General features: G+C 19.7%; 1 protein-coding gene across 1 annotated transcript in view; it reads right to left on the bottom strand.

The window, feature by feature from the left end:
• The window catches only part of LOC122503326 (protein pellino), a 58,634-nt gene that overhangs the window by 14,577 nt on the left and 23,269 nt on the right, over positions 1-20,788 (bottom strand). The window contains exons 3-4 of the mRNA XM_043613819.1: positions 12,960-13,191; positions 2,735-2,944 (exon numbers count right to left, since the gene is read on the bottom strand). Coding sequence (XP_043469754.1) covers positions 2,735-2,944; positions 12,960-13,191 — 442 coding nt within the window. The remainder of the gene's footprint in view (positions 1-2,734; positions 2,945-12,959; positions 13,192-20,788) is intronic.

The raw sequence follows: 20,788 nt of genomic DNA, 5'->3' as shown, positions 1-20,788 counted from the left end.
GAAATTAATCGAATCATTCAAGATTGAAAAAACTAGTATCAATTGAATTTTATATTGATAATCGTTTGATATCAGTTATTTGTTCGCAGTTTAAAATTGGTAGCTGTTTGCTTTTTTGTAACCAAACTTTTTAAAAAAATTTTCCTTAGAAATATTTTGAATTTTAAAATGAATGTATTGAAAATCATTGAATTCTTGCAAAGAATTTTAGCAAAAAATTTGAAAATAAATGAATTTCTACAAAGATTTTATCAATATTTTTATTCATCAAACAAATTTTTTAAATAATTGTATTATTTCGATAAATTTTATTAAAATTGTATTAAAAATAATTGAATTCTTGAATAGAATTTTATTATTTATGAAAATTTCTCCTTTCAAGTGTTTTGAATAAAAAAAATTTTTATTGAAAATCATTGAATAATTCAATTCTTTCAAAGAATTTAATCAAAATTTTTGCCAAAAATTGAATTCTTTCGACAAATTGTATTAAAAAATTTGGAAATAATTGAATTCCATCAAAGAATTTTATCAAAATTTTTGAAAATAATTGAATGCTTTTGATAAATTTGATTAAAATTGTACTGCAAATAACGTTGAAAATAATTAAATTCATCAATTCTTATAAAACATTTTGTAAAAACTTTTAAGAATAATTAAATTTTTTAGAAAAATGTCTTTGTAATTTTTAAATATAATTGAATCCTTCGGAGAAATTTTATTAAAATAGTATTGAAAAATAATTGAATTCCTAACAAGAATTTTATTATTTATAAAAATAATTTAATGTTTGCAAATAAATTTTATTAAAACTTTGAAAAATAATTGAATTGTTCTTAGAATTATATTAAAATATTAGAAAATAATTGAATTCTTTTAAAAAATTTTATTGAAATTATATCGAAATAATTGAATTTTTTTAAGTAAACTTTAATTGAAATTATATGGAAATAATTGAATTATTTTGAAGAATTTCATCATTACTTTATGCAAATAATTGAATTCTTTCGAGAAATTGTATCAAAATTTTGTAAAATAATTGAATTCTTTTGATAAATTTTATTAAAATTGTATTAAAAATAAATGAATTCTTGCGAAGAATTTTATTAAAACTTTTGTAAATAATTGAATTATTTGAAGAATTTCTTTGAATTTTTTGAAAATAATGAAATTTATTTAATATTTTTCAATAAAAATTTTATTAAAATTTTTAGAAAGCAATTAAATTCTTCTCAGAATTTTATTTCAGATTTCTTAAATATAGTTAAATTCATTCTATGAATTTCATTAATAAAAAAAAAAATTAAAAATTTTTATACTCAATTTTATCAAAATTTTTGAAACTGACTGAATTTTTTCGAGATATTTTAGAAAAATTCTACTGAAAATAATTGAATTCATGCGAAGAAATGTATTATTTATGAAAATAATTCAATTCTCATAAAACATTTTATCAAAACTTTTATAAAAATGTTATTGAAATTTTTAAAAATAATTGAATCCTTTTGAGAAATTTTACTAAAATAGTATTGAAAAAAAATTTAATTCTTGACAAGAATTTTATTATTTATAAAAATAATTAAATATACTGGCGAAGAATTTTATTAAAACTTTGGAAAATAATTCAATTGTTTGAAGAATTTCCTTGAATTAAAAAAAATGGAATTTCTTTAATATTTATATCAATGAAATATGTTGAAAATAAATGAATTTTAAAGAATTTCTTTCCAGTTTTTAGAATAATCGAGTTCGTTAATAATTGTAATTAAACATTCCATTATTGAATGTTATTAAAATTTTTAGAAAGTAATTAAACTCTTCTTAGAATTTTATTAAAATTTTCGAAACTGACTGAATTCGTTCAAGACATTTTAGAAAAATTGAACTGGAAATAATTGATTTCATGCGAAGAAATTTATTATTTATGAAAATAATTCAATTCTTATAAAACATTTTATCAAAACTTCTAAAAATAATTGAATTTTTTAGAAAAATGTTATTGCAATTTTTAAAAATAATTGAATTCTTTTGAGAAGTTTTACTAAAATGGTATTGAAAAAAAATTTAATTTTTGACAAGAATTTTATTATTTATAAAAATAATTTAAAAATAAATAAATAATTTAATAAAATTTTTGAATATATAATTGATTTCTTTCGTGAAATTTTATTAAAATTTTAGAAAATAATTGAATTTTTCAATTTTTGTGAAGAGTTTTATTAAAATCTTTGAAATTAAAGTATGTTATTAAATATGTTCTTAATAAGACAATTTTTTTAATTTTTCTCGAAATTTTGAATTTGAAATTATTCAAAAATTGAAGTTGCTATTTGAGAATAAAAAATATAAATATAAAGTATAAAAATAAAAAATTATGATAAAAAATAATCATGACTCTAAAAATAAATAACATTGCGAAAAAATGAAAAAGTTAAATTATCAAAATAATTTTTCTACGCCTGAAAAAAACAATGTGTGTTCCTTCAAAACTAAAAAGTATAACAAAAACTGCAGATATACCCAGGACGATAGAATTATCATTTAAATTGTTAATTGCTATTCCACGACCTTCGTAACACGTAACGTGCATACGAAGAAGCAGAGAAATAAAAATAGGAAAAAAAAGCTTTGTGTAATCGAAGAAAATGGATAATAATTTGTTTTTATTTTTATGCCTGATTGATTGAGTGAATTGTCAAGGTGAAAAGCTTGGTGGGAAAAATGTTATACTTACGCCTAGGAAAATATTTCTAGAACTATCAAAACCGGCAGCGTAAATTCTTGCGATTCCAGGATCATCGCGATCTGCAAGAATTCGACATGCAAACCTGCTGATGGTGCTCTGGGCAACGCGACCTTCACTCACTGCAGATGCGCCATCAGCACCTCCTGCAGATGTGTCCATTACCACGAAGTCAATAGGCGGTTCCGAGGATCGACCGATCTGTAATGCACATATTATTCAAAAACGTTAGTCATCCATCACTTCTGTTTCTGTTTCTCTTTCTCTTTCTGTTTCTGTTTCAAGTTCATTGGAATTTCAAACAGAAACTCTTCTCTCAAGTCATTTTATTATTTATTATATATTCTCTCAAATTATGTTATTGAGAGATGAAGAGATGAATTTTTGCAACGTTACAGAAAAACGTGAGCTTTCTGTCACATTTCACAAAATAATTTACAATATTTTTATAATATTTATAATTAAACATCTCATTTTCATTAAATTTATTTTGTGTTAAAATTAACATTATTTTCATAATTAAAATTAAGAGAAAAGTAAATAAAATTTAAACGACAAAAAAAATTTATATGGATAGAAGAAACTAATAATTATTATTTTATAAATAATAAATAATAAAATACATACACTTCTTTTTTTACTTATTTTACATATACAGACAGGCATATTGGTTTGACTTTAACAAGATTACCACAAAAATTTAATTTTGTTTTTCCTTGATTTCCAAAAAAAAATTTTGACTTTTTCCCTGATCCTAAAGAAGATTCTGATTCACTCTAAACATGATTAGATACTCAAAAAAAAAGTTCTATTACATTTATTTAAAATAAATATTTAATCCATATTTAAATCAATTTTTATTAGAAAATTCTGCTGGAATTCAATTATTTAAATACAAAAATAAATACTTTATTGAATAATTGAATGTTTTTTAAAATTCAATTCTCATAAAGAAATTTATCAACAAATTTTTAATTAATTGAATTCCTTCGACGAATTTTAATAAAATTTCTAATAATAATTACATTTTTCGAGAAATTTGATTAAAATTGTATTGAAAATAATTGAAATTCTGCGATGAGTTTTATTATTTGTCAAAATAATTGAATCCCTAAGAAGAATTTTATTATTTTTGAAGCATATTTAATTTTTGCGAAGAACATCTTTACTCTCTTGAATTTCTGCAAATAATTGAATTCTGCAATAATTTGTAACTTTTCCAAAATTCAATTATTATCTAAAATTTTAACTAAAACTAATTTTTAAATAAATTTATTGAATAGTTGCATATTTCTTAAAATTGAATTCTCATAAAGAATTTTATCAATAAATTTTTAAATGGTTGAATTCTTTTGACGAAATTGAATAAAATTTTCAAGAATAATAATTACATTTTTCGAGAAAGTCGATTAAAATAGTATTAAAAATAATTGAAATTTTCCAACGAGTTTTATTATTTATGAAAATAATTGAATTTTTAAATGAAATGATTTATGAAAATGATGAAATTAATGCGCAAAAATTTATAAAAAATTTGTAAATAATTGAATTCCTTGTAAAATTTTAATTATTTTATGAAAATCATTAAACATTTGTTCAAAATTTTATTAATATTTTTTCAAATAATTGATTTTTTTCGAAAAATTTTATGAAAATTGTGTTTTGAAAATAATTAAATTCCGGTGAAAATTTTATTATTTATAAAAATAATTGAATTCCTAAAAAGAATTTTATTGTTTACGAAAATAATTGAATCCCTGTAAAAATTTCATATTATTTATGAAAATAATTGAATTATCGCGAAAAAATTTATAAAAAATTTGCTAATCATTGATTTCTTGCAAAGAATTTTATCAGAAAATTTGATAATAATTGAATTTCTTCGTAGAATTTTATTATTTATGAAAATAATTAAATTTTCGAAAAGAATTTTATTAAAATGTTTCATAGGTAATCTTCATTAAATCCTTTTGAAGAATTTCTTTGAATTTCTTTTATATAATGGAGTTTCTTTAATAATTGTAATTGAAAATTCTCAAAATAATTGAATTTTATATGAACAATTTCTTGGAAAAATTTTATTAAAATTTTTGAAAATAATTGGATTTCGAAAAAAAATGTTATTATTTATAAAGCGATAATTAAAAATTTTTGAAAATGATTAAATTTTCGCAATGAATTTTATTACTAAAATTCAAATGCATGAATGAAAATAATTTGTAAATGCTTGAAGTACAATTTTATCAAAAAATTGAATTCTTTTAGGAATTCTTTTTCCCGTGTAAATTAAATAAATAAATAAAATAGTAAATATTGAAATCATTGAAATCAGGCAAATTTTTGAAAATAATTGAATTTTGGAGAAGAATTTTGTTATTTATAAATATAATTGTGATTTTGACAAGAATTTTTTAAAAATTTTGAACATAATTGAACTTTTGTAAGAAGAATTTATCAAAATTTTGAAAAATGATTGAATTCTTGCAACGAATTTTCGACGAATTTTAATAAAATTTTTAATATTAATTACATTTTTCAAGAAATATGATTAAAATTGTATTAAAAATAATTGAAATTCTGCGATGAGTTTTTATTATTTGTGAAAATAATTGAATCTCTAAGAAGAAATTTATTATTTTTTAACAATATTTAATTTTTGCGAAGAATATCATTATACTCTTGAATTTCTGAAAATAATTGAATTTCTGCAATAATTTCTAATTTTTCCTAAATTAAATTTTTTTCCTGTTTTCAACTAAAATTCTTCTATAAATGCATTATTTTTAATAATTTATGAAAAAGGTCTTTGAGAATTTTCAAATCCATCTGTTTACAATTTAATTTTACGAAATTTCAATTATTCGTAAATTCTTCAATTAAATATTATTAGAAAACAACTTCAAAAAATTTCAAAAAAAAAATTCCATTAAACGTTTTGAAAAAAATTAATTTCACAAAATTTTTAGTTAAAATTTTAATTTTCAAAGATTTTAATTTCAAACCTATTCAGAATTCAATTATTTCTAAAAATTCATGCCATATAATGCTTTCAATATTCAATTATTAGGTATTTAAAAATTTAAACTAAAACAATATTGAATGTTTTTTAGAAAATTTAAATTTTTTAAAAAATTTATTTCATCTAGGATTTATGAAAATTGTAACCGCAAATCTTTTAAAATTCAATTAATTTTAAAATATGTAAGTAAAATTATTCATTAAATAATTTATTTATTTTATGATAGTTGTTCAAGATTTAAGTTATTTAAAAAGAAATTATTGTCAGAAATAGAAAAAATTTTAGGTTTTGTATTAGAATTCGTGGTAATTTCATAGTTTACGATCAAACAAAAAAGACCAAAATTCAGAATGTTCTTATAAATTCTAAAAATTTAATTTTTATGAGAATTTAACTTTCTAAAAAAAATTATAATTACAATTCTTCAAAAGACTAATTTTTTTTATATATAGTTTCTAAATTTAATTATTCAAAACTTAAATAATTTTTGTTAAATATAAATATTTGGGGTAAATGTAAACGGAATATCTATTTTTCACAAAAATCGTAAGTTATTTTCGTTAAACGATATTAAGGGGTGGAAAAAATGAAAAAAAAATCGTAGATGTATAGTAATTGAACCAGTTGATTGATAATGCATCATATACCATCAAGAATCGAGTTTTAGAAAATATTATGCAGGTTCAGACCTGCAAATGACTCACACGAAGGAGGTATGGAAGAAGACCCAATATCCTTTTCTATATGTTATTTTACATTATCCACAAAAGAGTCATAAAGAATTTTATCAACAAATTTTTAAAATGGTATTTAAAATTCTTTTGACGAATTTTATTAACATTTTTAAAAATAATTTCAGTTTTCGCGAAACTAGATTAAAATTGTATTAAAAATAATTGAATTTCTGTAAAAAAAATTTGATTGAATATTAAGAAAAGTTTTTTGAAATAATTGAAATTTTGCTAAAAATTTTATTAACATTTTTGAAACATTTTTGAAAATAATTGAATTTTGGAGAAAAACTTTATTATTCATAAAAATAAATGAAATTTTTAAGAGAATTTTTTAAAACTTTTAACCGTAATTGAATTTCTGCGAAGAATTTTATTGCTTTTGAAAATAATTGAATTCTTTCAAGAAATTTAATTAAAAATGTATTCACAATAATACTTCAATTCTAATAAATAAATTATAGGAAGGCTTTTTAAATTAATTGAATTTCTTTGATGAATTTCAATAAAAACCTTTTGAAATTTCAATTATTATAAAAATACAGGCTTTCAATATTCAATTATTTTCTATAATTTTAACTAAAATTCATTTTTAAATCAATTTTTATTAAAAAATTCTACGAGAATTTAATTATTTAAATTCAAAAATAAATAATTTATTAAATAATTGATTAAATAATTCTCATAATTGAATTCTCATAAAGAATTTTATCAACAATTTTTTAAATATTAGAATTATTTCGACGAATTTTAATAAAATTTTTAAGATAATAATTAAATTTTTCGAACAATTCGATTAAAATTATTTGAAATTCTGCGATGAATTTCATTGTTTATAAAAATAATTGAATTGTATTCTTTCGAAGAGTTTTATTAAATTTTTTTCAAATAATTTAATTTCTGCGAAGAATTTTGTTATTTATGAATTACGAAGATAATTGAATTCTTTAGAAGAATTTTATTAAATTTTTTGAAAATAATTTAATTTTTGCACAAAATTTTGTTATTTTGAAAATAATTGAATTTCTGGAAAGAATTTTGTTACAACTTTTGCAAATAATTCAATTCTTGGAATAATTTTATTAAAATTTTTAAGAAGAATTGATTTGTTTTGAAGACTTTTATTAGGAACTTTTAAAAATAATTAAATTATTTCAAAAAATTTAATTAAAATTGTATTGAAAATAATTACATTCTTGAGAAGATTTTTAACAACAAATTCTTAAATAATTGAATTCCTTTGACGAATTTAAATTAAAGTTTTAAGAATAATTGCATTTTTCGAAGAATTCGATTAAAATTGTATTAAAAATAATTGAAATTCTGCGATGAGTATTATTAATTAAAAAATAATTGAATCACTTTAAAAAATTTGATTATTTATGAAAATAATTGAATTATATTAAAATTGATTTTATTAAAATCGAATTAATTTTGAAATATTTAAGAAAAATTAGATTTCAAGAATAAGTATAATAACTTTTTTAGAAAACAATAATTTTCTAGGATTCTGATCAAAATTCCCTGACTTTTCGGACATGAACTATTTTTCCCGGCCATAAAGAAAAACTTAAAAATTATTTTCAAGTTTTCAATTCAATTATACTTTCTAAAAATATTAACTAAAATTCTTCTCTAATGAGAACTTTTAATTAAAATTTTGTAAAACTCAACTTTACTAAATCTTTAATTTAAAACTTTATGAAAAAAATAATTTAACATTCTGAAATATAAAAACAGTTACTTATATAAATTATTATTGAAAAACGAACCAAAAAAAAATTTTTTTTTCCAAAACTAATCGCATTTTTAAGAAATATTTTAATAAGTAATTTTTTTAAAGTTTATTCACATTAACTTTCATTACCAAACTTTTATTTGAAGATTTTTTATTAAATATTTTGAGAATTAAATTATTTTTGAAATTTGTAATTTTACTGTAAAATTTGATTTTCAAAAATTTGAATAAAATACTTTAAAAAATTAATTGTTTTCAATAATATTTTACAAAATTTCAATGAATTAAAAGCTTTTTAATTGTGTATTTAAAAAATTGGGTTATCCAAAAAATTTAATTATCTTAAAGAAATTATTCAAAAATAATTTTATTATTTGACTTATAATTATTTTTCACACTCTAAAAATAAAAATAAATTGTCTTTTGAACCAAAGGCCTGTATACGTAAAAAAATGTTTAATAAAAATTTAATCTGTATAACTTATAATTTATAAAATTTTTGTTCAGTGTAAAAAGTGTCGAAAATTTGAAATTTTTGGCAAATAGAAACTTTCAAAGATTTGATATTTGACTTGTAAATTTTTAATAAATAAAAGTTGAAAAGAAAATCTGTTATTTCCATTAATGACAAAATTAATCGAACATAAAAAATAGGTGAACAAACAAACAAAAGAAAAATAAACATTTGTCCCTTTTCTGCGATTTTCTGAAACCTTTCTTCTAAAAAAAAAAGAAGAAATATATTTTATTTAATAAAGTAACTTATATAAATACAAGAAAGTCGCTTATGTATGTGTACGTATGCGAATACGAGCAAAGTTTACTAAGTCTTCACGAAACATGAGAATTGAATTGCTTTTGCAAAACTCCAGCTTTCCTCATGTTCACGACTTCCTTATGCAATGAGGCCTTCACGAGACACACGCGTATATTGCTAAAACAATTATCACTGCGTAATTGATTGTAAATCAAACAATAAAAATTTTGTACGCTGATCACACATTATAACATCTGAATGTCACATATTTATTTATTTAGAATCTATAACAGTAAAAACATAGTCACGTTATTGCTACATAGTACAAAAATTCAACCTTGAATTTTTTTTAAAAATCAATTCTATATGGACACAAATAAATTTTTTAAAAGAAACAATTGACTAAAATTCTAAAACTTTTTCTTGTCCCGAGAATTTATTATTTAAACATTTAAATTTAGTTTTAGGTGAATATCAACAAATCATTATTACCAATAATAGGTGAATTATATTTTTTTAAACTACACGACAAAGAGTTGCTAAAAAATTTTACGTAAAATAAATTAACGTAGAAAAAAATTAATTTATATTAAATCAAAATTTGATTTTCGTTGTATTTTTCATTAGTTTGTTTTTTCCCAACTTTTCCCTGATTCCGATAATAATAACTTCAATTTTCACTCTTTGTAAAATACAATTAGTTTTCTGCAATTTGAATTTATCAAAAACCCGATTATTTTTTATCATATTGCAGGGTTGCCACGCTTTTGCTCATTTCAAATTCCCTGACTTTTCCAGGTTTTCCAGGTTAAAAAAACGGAATTTTTCCAGGTTTTTAAAACTACATTTATATTTTACAAAATTTTTAATTCAAACCTTTTTGAAATTAAACAACTTTTAAAAAAATTGTTATAAAACATAAAGAAATCGATTGCTCCGAGTCCTAAGAGCAATCGATTTCTTTATGTTTTATAATATATAATAATAATTAAAAATTACTTTCACCATTTCAATTCAATATTATTCTTTTCCAGAATTTTTAACTAAAATTCTCCTTTAAATTAATTATTCATTCATTTTAAATAATTTTTGAAACATTTCTTTGAACATTTTTAAATCCTTTTGTTTACAATTCAATTTTACGAAATTTTATCGATTATTCGGAAATTCTTCAATCAAATATTAGAAAATAAAAACTTCAAATAACTTATTAGAAAATTCTACGACAATTCAATTATTTAAATACAAGAAAAATAATTTATTGAAGAATTGAATATTTTTTAAAACTGAACTCTCATTTAAAGAAATTTGCCAACAAATTTTTAAATAGGTAATTAAAATTCTTTTGAAGAATTTCAATAAAAAATTTTAAGAATAATTTCATTTTTCGAGAAATTAGATTAAAATTGGATTAAAAATAAATGAATCTCTGTAAAAAATTTGATTGAATTGAGGAAAATTTTTGAAAATAATTGAAATTTTGACAAGAATTTTATTAAAATTTTTGAAAATAATTGAAATATTGCCAAGATTATTATTAAAATTTTTAAAAATAGTTGAATTTTGAAGAAAAATTTTAATATTTATAAAAATAATGGAAATTTTGACAATAAATTTTTTAAACTTTTGATCATAATTGAATTTCTGCGAAGAATTTTATTACTTTTGAAAATAATTGAATTCTTGAGACGAATTTTTTAATAATATTTCTTTTTAAATACCTAATTATTTTTAATACAAAAATAAATAATTTATTAAATAATTGAATGCTTCTCAAAATTGAATTTTCATAAAGAATTTTATGAACAAATTTTTAAATAATTAAATTTAATTTCTTGAATAAATAAATAAATAAATAAATAAATAAATTCTTTTGACAAATTTGAATAAAATTTTAAGAATAATTACATTTTTCGATGAATTCGATTAAAATTGTATAAAAAATAATTGAAATTCTACAATGAGTTTTATTATTTATGAAAATAATAATTGAATCCCTGTAAAAAATTGTATTACATATTTATAAAAATAATTGAATCTCTGTAAAAATGAATTGAATATTTTAATAATAGGTATATATTATTAAAAGTGATAAATTCAATAATATTAAATAAATTGAATATTTTTGAAAATAATGGAATTATTGCAAAGAAATTTATAAAAAATTTGTAAATAATTGAATTGCTGTGAAATATTTATTATTTATAAAAAAAATAATCAAAGATTTGCTTAGAATTTTATCAAATAATTTTTTAAATAATTTATTTCTTGTGGAAAATTTTATTAAAATAGTAGATAGGGTAAGTGTGGGTATTTCTGCGAATTTTTAGTGTAGGTTAACTTTGCAAAGCTCGTCTAAGTTTACGAAAAAATGAAATGCAGTTTTTTCATTTACAAATTAAAGTTTAATTATTATATTTTCCAAACAATTAAACTCAATCAAATTTCGTTACTTATTTGTATTTAAAAAAGTAAATTAAAAACTAATTGTCAACACATGTATTATTGTTGACTCGCGAGTAATATTGTGTGACATTTATGAAGGAAACACCAATTATTGTGCGAGCATTATTGCAGAAAATCAGGTGTCGCATAGCGCGCTGGTTGTCAAAAAAGAGGTTATGTTTAGTATGCGTTGCGCAGTAAACGTATTTAAAAATCGCAATAATACTAACATGCAGTAAAAATTCTGCTACTAATATAGTTTTAAGTATTATTAATTAAAAATCAATAATAGATGGGTAAATTAATATATTTTTCAAATAATAAAGTGTACTTCTTTCATTAGTAACACTGAAACATGTATACTATAGAGAATATTGGAAATATCAACGTTTTTTAATATGCATTCATGACTGACATATTTGATAATTTCACAGAATTCTGTCATAATATATTTTAAATTTAAATAAAGAAATTAATAATTGTCGGAATGTACATTTTTATGAGCTATTCTATCAAGTAAGATTCAAAATAAATTTTGTAATTATTTTGAAAAAATTAGGCGTATATTTCAAAATGAAAATAATAATTTTTTAAAAATCGCAATAATTGTGTCACTCGCAGGAATACCCACACTTACCCTATTGAAAGTCATTGAATGGAGAATTTAAAAAAAAATTGAATTTGTTAAAAAGAATTTTATTAAAATTATGTTGAAAAAAAAATTCATTAATATTTTTGAAAATAATTTTAGTCTTTCAAGAAATTTAATAAAAAATGAATTGATAATAATAATTAAATTCTAATAAATAAATGATAGGAAGGAATTTTAAAATAATTGAGTTTCTTTGATGAATTTTAATAAAATTTTTAAGAATAATGACATTTTTCGAGAAAAATAATCACATTTTCCATTAAAATTGTATTAAAAATAATTGAAATTCTGACAAGAATTTTATTATTTATTAAAATAATTGTAAATCTATAAAGTTTTTTATTATTTATGAAAATAATTGAATTATTGCGATGAAAAATTGTAAAGGCAACTCTTTTAAAATTGAATTAATTATGAAATATTTAAAAAGTAAAATTTATTAGATTTCAAGAATAAGCACAATAACTTTAGAAAACAATAACTTTCCAGGATTCCAATCAAAATTCCCTGACATTTCCAGGTTTTCCAGGTTTCCAGGTTACGTGGCAACCCTAAAAATTGACCAACTAATTTAGGAAAAAAAAAAATTTTTATAACATTTTTTTTAATTGAAAATAATTTCAGAGAATTCATTAATCAAAAAATAGCTCAAGAAATAATTTTTTTCCTTCAGTATTCTCCATTACAATAAATAAGATTTTCTTCAATTTCTTTCATTTAAATGAATTGAATAAGAGTCGAGCTTGACCTTATTTAGCATTTCCAAGCAAAGAGGATCAATTTTCATTGACAAAGAATAATGTCTGTTAATTTTTGCAGTGTCCTTGGGGTGAAAAAATAGGGTTTGTAAATTTATCAACAACTGTCAGCTTGCCTGAAACATGTCAGTGTCTTCATCCTCGGTGTATTCTACGATCACAGCTTGCGTCCTTGAAAGCGTGTACGAGATCGAGTGCTGTTTCGTGTCTAGGATTGCTTGCGAGCTGTGTGGCGTTTTAACAATATAGTGTTTGCTTCTTTTCACACCATTGGCTGTTGCTCTTTTCAAAAGAACAAATTTACTTCTTCTTCGGCCACGATCACCCGGTGGAAGATAACCGTTGTAACTGTAACGAGGTCATCATACTTTAGATTAGATTAGATACCAAAAAAAAAGAAAGAAAAGAAATTATTTTAAAATAAAAGGAAGAAAAAAAAATCTCCCTCTCCTCTCCCGCTTGACTTTCTTATTTTGAAATGAAAGTTTTCAGGAAAAGACTACGATTATTACTAATCTCTTGGCGATTAACGATATAATCACAAGTGGACTACAGTTTATAAATTACACATTTTGATAAGAAAAAAAAAAAAAAAGAAAGACATTTTCAATGGTATTTTTAACCCGATATCAATATTCTTCAGTGTTTACAAGTTTTGTCATCAAAACAATGGACTTTTTTTCTCAATTTTCCTCTTCTAGAATTAACCCGTTGAAATCGATTTAGAAACAATGGAACTGAAAATTTCTATCGATTCAAATGGTGTTAACACGATTAAACCCGATTGATAAGTTGGTCTTCCCCAACCCAATTGTTCTCAATCGAATAATGTCATCATCAAATACGAGAACTATTTAAAAAAACCTTTGTTCAGTTTTTTTTTTATTTTTTACTATATTTGACGCTTCACGGTGAAGCGACAAGAAATTTAAGGGAAATGAAAAAAAAATCAAATTTTCAGGGCTCGAACCAGTGAAAGTATTTAAAAATACGGACTTTACAAAAATATAACCAGTCCGAGTCTAATAAGAGAAAATTCTATATGATAAAAATATTATTACTGTAACCTTTTCAAAATTATTTTCATTATTTCAATTCAATTATTATTTACAAGATATTACAAGAATTTTTAACTAAAATTCTTCTTTAAATCGATTATTTTTTAATAATTTTCGAAAAAGTTATTTGACAATTTTCAAATCCATTTCTTTACAATATTCAATTTTACGAAATTTAAATTATTCGTAAATTCTTCAATTCTTTTATTCTTCAAACAAAAACTTAAAATTATATAAAAAAATTCAATTTAACTTTTTCTATAAAATTAATTTCAAAATTCAATTTTATTTCTCAAAATTCAAGCTACATTGCTTTTAATATTCAATTATTATCTAAAATTTTAACTGAAATTCATTTTTAAATCAATTTTTATTAGAAAATTCTGCTAGAATTCAATTATTTATTTATTTATAAATACAAAAATAAATACTTTATTGAATAATTGAATGTTTCTTAAAATTCAATTCCCATAAAGAAAATCAACAAATGTTTAATTAATTGAATTTCTTCGACGAATTTTAATAAAATTTTTAATAATAATTACATTCTTCGAGAAATTTGATTAAAATTGTATTAAAAATAATTGAAATTCTGCGATAATTTCTATTATTTGTAAAAATAATTGAATCCTTAAGAAGAATTCTATTATTTTTTACCAATATTTGATTTTTACGAAGAATATCATTACTCTCTTGAATTTCGGCAATAATTTGTAACTTTTCCAAAATTAAATTTTTTTTCCTGTTTTTAACTAAAATTCTTCTATAAATGCATTATTTAAAAAAATTTATGAATTTGTAAGTTTTCCGAAATTCAATTATTATCTACAATTTTAACATAAAACTAATTTTTAAATCAATTTTTTAGAAAATTCTACGAGAATTCAATTATTTAAATACAAAAATAAATAATTTATTGAATAATTGAATGTTTCTTAAAATTCAATTCTCATAAAGAATTTTATTTATTTATTTATTTATTTAAGAAGTATACGGGAATTTATTTATCAATAAATTTTTAAATAATTGAATTCTTTTGACGAATTTGAATAAAATTTTTAAGAATAATTACATTTTTCGAGAAATTTGATTAAAATTGTATTAAAAATAATTGAAATTCTGCAATGAGTTTTATTATTTATGAAAATAATTGAATTCCCAAATGAAATGATTTATGAAAATAATGAAATTATTGCGAAGAAATTTATAAAAAATTTGTAAATAATTGTATCAAAATTTTGTAAAATAATTGAATTCTTGCAAAGAATTTTATTAAAGTTTTTAAAAATAATTGAATTTTTACGAAGAACTTTATTAATTTTTATTTAAATAATTGAAAATTTTTAAAGTAATTGAACTTTTTATGAACAATTTCATTCAAGTTTGTACACTAATCGTGTTTCTTAACAATTAAAATTAAACATTTATATCTCTTGAATTTTATTAAAAATTTTTGAAAATAATTATTGAATTCTTTCGAAAAATTTCTTTAATTTATTGAATACAATCGAATTTGTTAATGATTGTATTGAAAATAATTGAATTTCTGAGAAGGATTCTATTATTTTTGAAAAATAATTTAATTATTATACGATGAATTTTACTATTTATAATAAAAAATTTAATGATTTATTTAATAATTGAATGTTTTTTAAAATTTAATTCTTTTAAAGAATTTTATCAACAAATTTTTAAATAATTTAATTCCTTTTAAATTCCTTTTTAAATTTATTATTTATTAAAATAATTGAATTCATGAAAAAAAATTTATTATTTATGAAATTAATTGAATTATTGAGAAGAATAATTTTGTTATATTTATAAAGATAATTGTGATTTTGACGATTCTTTTTGTTTAAATTTTGAACATAATTGAACTTTTGTAAGAAGAATTTTATTACTTTTGAAAATAATTGAATTTCTGCAATCATTTGCAACTTTTTCAAAATTCAATTCTTTAAAATATTTTTAACTAAAATTTTTCTATAAATCTATTATTTTTAATAATTACTTAATGAAATATATATTGCTAAATTTAACAAATTTCAAGAATAATTTCAATTATTAACATTTTGCAAAAATTTTAAAATTAAAGCATTTTTAAGTTCATCTATTTATGAAAATTGTAAACTTAATTCTTTTAAAAGTCGATTAATATTGAAATATTTAAGTAAAATTATTCATTAAATAATTTATAAGTAATAAGTTTATAGCAGTTCTTCAAGAATTAAGTTATTTTGAAGGAGATTACTGTCAGAAATAGAAAAATTTTAAGGTTTTGTATTAGAATTCGTGGTGATTTCATAGCAAAAAATAAAAAAGACACCAAAATTCAAAATTTTTTTATGAATTCTAAAAATTAAATTTTTTTCAGTACTTTTATTAAAAATGTCTGATTTTTCCTTGAATCCCCTGTCTCAGAATATATGATTATTGTGGTTATAATAGTAATAATCTATATTCCAATTCATTTTTTTTAATTTAAAAAAAAAAATTTTTTTGTTCTTTTTTAAAATTTTTAATTTTATTTGAAAAATATGTATGAAGTTAGTTAGTGTTGCCAGTTTATCTTTTAAAAAGCAAATGATTTTCCATAAACAGAGTTGCAGAAAAACTTTCAGTGAACATATACGATTTTGCAAAATTAATTTTTAAAATTCATCTCTGTATAGAGTATGTGGCCCGCGTCCTCGATATTTTTCAACGAAGCTTTTGTTGGCAAACAACTTTAATCCTGTAAACTAATGCGAGAATCGACTAGACAGGTATATATCATTTAATACCTTTATATATTAAATTTTTATTGCCTCGGGAGCCTTTCCTTTAACAGTTTTAAAATTCATATCAGGCTTCCTACATAAGCAGCTTAAATTACTCCATTCTAGATTAACGTATCACATACTGTAAATTGGATACGCTATCTTGCTGCATTTACTGAAAAATATGCACTAATGAATGGCAAATCAAAGAATTATTAATTAACCGAAAGCTGAAGGTTCATTTAAAAAAAGAAAAATTTAAAAAATTCATAAAACAGAAAGATTAATATTTTCTTCAAATTATTCCAAAACTGCGATATTATCACTAATTAACAGTACAATTATTTCCAAAAGAATATAATTCAAGTATCCCGTAAATATAAGGTTGTTATCGTCATCATAATTATTACTAACAAATAACAATTGATTGGTATTTTCGTTTATTGGTGATACAAAAAGAAAACATTGTAAAAAATATAATCAACTTCAACAACCGTTCATTAAAGTTATTTATCATTTTCTGCATTTCCATCAATCGATACAAACAATTTTAAATTACTATCGATTGACACTGTATCATCCATCATTATCTTATCTATCATATCAAAAACTATACCAATTCAGTAGAAGAATTATCGATATATTATTTTTTACTACATCTGCCAATTAGAAATTCAAATTAATCGAAATTTTCACAATGTTTTAAAAACATCGATATTATCTACTATAAATTAGATTAAAAATTACTCAAAATTCGAAACTAGAAGAATTAAATTAACAGTTATAGATATTGTATTTGATTTAATTGAAAATTGGTACATTATTAATTAATAATGAGTTATTAAATTTACCACAAATTTTATTTGTGGTAATTAATAAATTACCTAATCACTATTTCAGACTTCGCACTCGATAATTAATTTTAAAAAAGTAGCAAAAAGTAGCATTTAAACTAAAAAAAGTAGTAAAAAAGTAGCTTTCGAAAAATTAAACTTGACGACCAAAAAACTCGTTTTAGAAACTTTAAAAAAAACTGACAAAAATTACATTTCATACTTTTTGTTTTCCTGGCTTTTTCCTAATTTTCATCAAAAATATTTACTTCTTTCTTATTCTGCTAATAAATTCAACTCCTGCAACGAATTTTATTATTCTTGAAAGAATTTTAATATTTATAAAAATAATTTAATTCTTGCGAAGAATTTTACAAAAATTGTTAAATAATTAATTTCTTTCGACTAATTTTATGCAAATTCTCATTTAAATAATTGAAATCCTGAGAAATTTTTATTATTCATGAAAAGAATTGAATTCTAACGAAGATTTTTACAAAAATCTTTTTAAATAATTGAATTCTGTTTGGAAATTTGATGAAAATAGTAGATATTGAAAATCATTGAATTGCGAAAAGTTTTTTAAAATAATAAAATTTTACAAAGAATTCTATTAAAATTTTTGACAATAATTGAATGTCTACAACTGTGTGACATTTTATTAAATTCTTTTGAAAATAATTGAATTCCTATAAAGCATTTTATTATTTTTAAAAATAATTGAATTCTTGCGAACGATTTTTATTAGAATTTTTAAAAATAATTGAATTTCCAAAAAGAAATTTATTACTTTTAAAAATAATTGAATTCTTGTGATGAATATTGTTATTTATGAAAATAATTGAATTTTGCAAAGAATTTTATTTAAATGCCCCAAAATAATTGAATTTTCGGAAATAATTTCTTTATTTATCTTTAATAATTGAATTCTTTCGAAAAATTATTTATGTAAATAATAAATTCTTGGGAAGAATTAATTATTAAAATCGAAAAGAAAAATTGAATTATTTCAAAAAATTTAATTAAAATTTGTATTTAAAATAATTGATTTCTTTCGATCAATTCTATTAAAATTTTTGAGAATAATTGAATGCCTACAACTGTGTGATATTTTATTAAATTGTTTTGAAAATAATTGCATTCCTAAAAAGCATTAATTTTATTATTTATGAAAGTAATTAAATTTTGCAAAGAATTTTATTAAAATGACTAAAATAATTTAATTTTCGTGAATAATTTTGTTATTCATCGGCATAATTGAATTATTCTTTCCAAGAATTATTTATGTAAATAATTAAATTCTTGGGAAGAATTAATTATTAAAATCGAAAAGAAAAATTGAATTATTTCACGATCCACAAGTTTTGAACGTTCAAATGAACGAAATACTTTTTATTAAAAATATTTTCATAAATTGCTGATTGCAATAAAAATTAAAAACTTTAATTTTATATTGAGAAACTTTATAATTAATTTTATTCGTAGTGACACAAAATATTATAATAAAAATTTAATTTGAAGAAGAAAAAAATAAATTTCGTTCATTTGAACGTTCAAAACTTTAGGATCATATTATTTCAAAAAATTTAATTAAAATTGTATTTAAAATAATTGATTTCTTTCGAACAATTTTATTAAAATATTTGGAAATAATTGAATTCCTGTAAAAAAAATCCTAATATTTTTGTAAATAATTGAATTTTTTCAAAGAATTTTAAAAAAGATTTTTTTTTAATAATTGCTTTTTTCGAGGAATTGAAATTAAATTTTTAAGAATAATTACATTTTTTGAGCAATTCCTGTAAAATTGTATGAAAAATAATTGAAATCCTGCGATGAATTTTATTATTTATGAAAATAATTGAATTCCTGAGAAGAATTTTATTATTTATGAAAATAATTGAATTATTGCGAAAAATTTTATTAAAATGTTTTAAAAGAATTGAATTTCTGTGAAAAATTTTATTATTTTTTTAAATTATTGAGTATTTTAGTTAATTAATTTAAAATAGTATTAGAAATAATTGAAATTCTTTGATGAGTTTTATTCTTTATGAAAATAATTGAATTCTTGCTTGGAATTGAATAAAAAAACTTTTTTTTATTAAATTTCCATGAAAAATGTTATTATTAGTGAAAGTAATAGAATTCCTGTGAAAAATTCCAATATTTTTGTAAATAATTGAATTCCTTTAAAGAATTGAAAAAAACCTTTTTTTGAATAATTGATTTCTTGAAGGAATTGAAATTAAATTTTTAAGAATAATTACTTTTTTCGAGCAATTCGATTAAAATTTTATTTAAAATATAATTGAAATCCTGCGATGAATTTTATTATTTATAAAAATAATTGAATTTTTGCAAAGAATTTTACTATTTATATAAATAATTGAATTCATTTGAAAAATTCTATAGATAATTAAGAAATTAATATTCAATTATTCTTTTGAAAAATTTTATTTTTTATAGAAATAATTGAATTATTGTGAAAAGTTTTATTAAAATGTTTAAAAAGAATTGAATTTTTGTGAAAAATTTTGTTATTTTTGAAAATAATTTAATTCTTCCAAAGTTTATCAAAAATTTAAAAAAAAATGAATTTCCATGAAAAATGTTATTATTAGTGAAAGTAATTGAATTATTGTGAAAAATTGTATAAAAATTTTGTTAAATAATTGATTTTTTCGAAATTTTTTTGAAAATGCAATTCTAAATTAATTAAATTCCTGTGGAAATTTGATTATTTATGAAAGAAATTGAATTTTAGATGAATTTTATCAATTATTTTTTTTAAATAATCAAATTCTTTTGTGAAATTTTATAAAAATACTAGATATTGAAAATAATTGAATTTCGAATATTTTTTGAAAATAATTGAATTTCGAATATTTTTTTTAAATAATTCAATTTCGAATATTTTTTGAAAATAATTGAATTTGGAATATTTTTTGAAAATAATTAAATCGTTTTAAAGAATTTGATTATAATTTCTGAAAATAGTTTTTTGATTTCTAGTATTAGCGTATTTAAAGTAGTGGAAATTGTAAGAAACAACAGAAATAGTAGCATTTAGTGGCTGAAATCTAAAAAAAGTACTAAAGGTAAAAATTGATTTTATCAAAATTTTTATAGTTAAAACTTTGTACTTTTTTCATTCTCATAAAGGAAGTGTTGGCTTAACGATCTTAAAAGTAAGACACAATATTAGCTTTCTACGGGCGACTTGTTTATAATCACGTTTTTCTTATGATCGTATATATACAATAAGCTTCATAAACTGTAATCAAATGGCGAA

Source organism: Leptopilina heterotoma, unplaced genomic scaffold (assembly GCF_015476425.1).
Source record: "Leptopilina heterotoma isolate Lh14 unplaced genomic scaffold, ASM1547642v1 Lhet_26, whole genome shotgun sequence".
In the NCBI taxonomy this organism is placed as follows: domain Eukaryota; kingdom Metazoa; phylum Arthropoda; class Insecta; order Hymenoptera; family Figitidae; genus Leptopilina; species Leptopilina heterotoma.
Note: the sequence above shows the minus strand (reverse complement) of the source record. Positions and strands in the feature narration are given on the sequence as shown.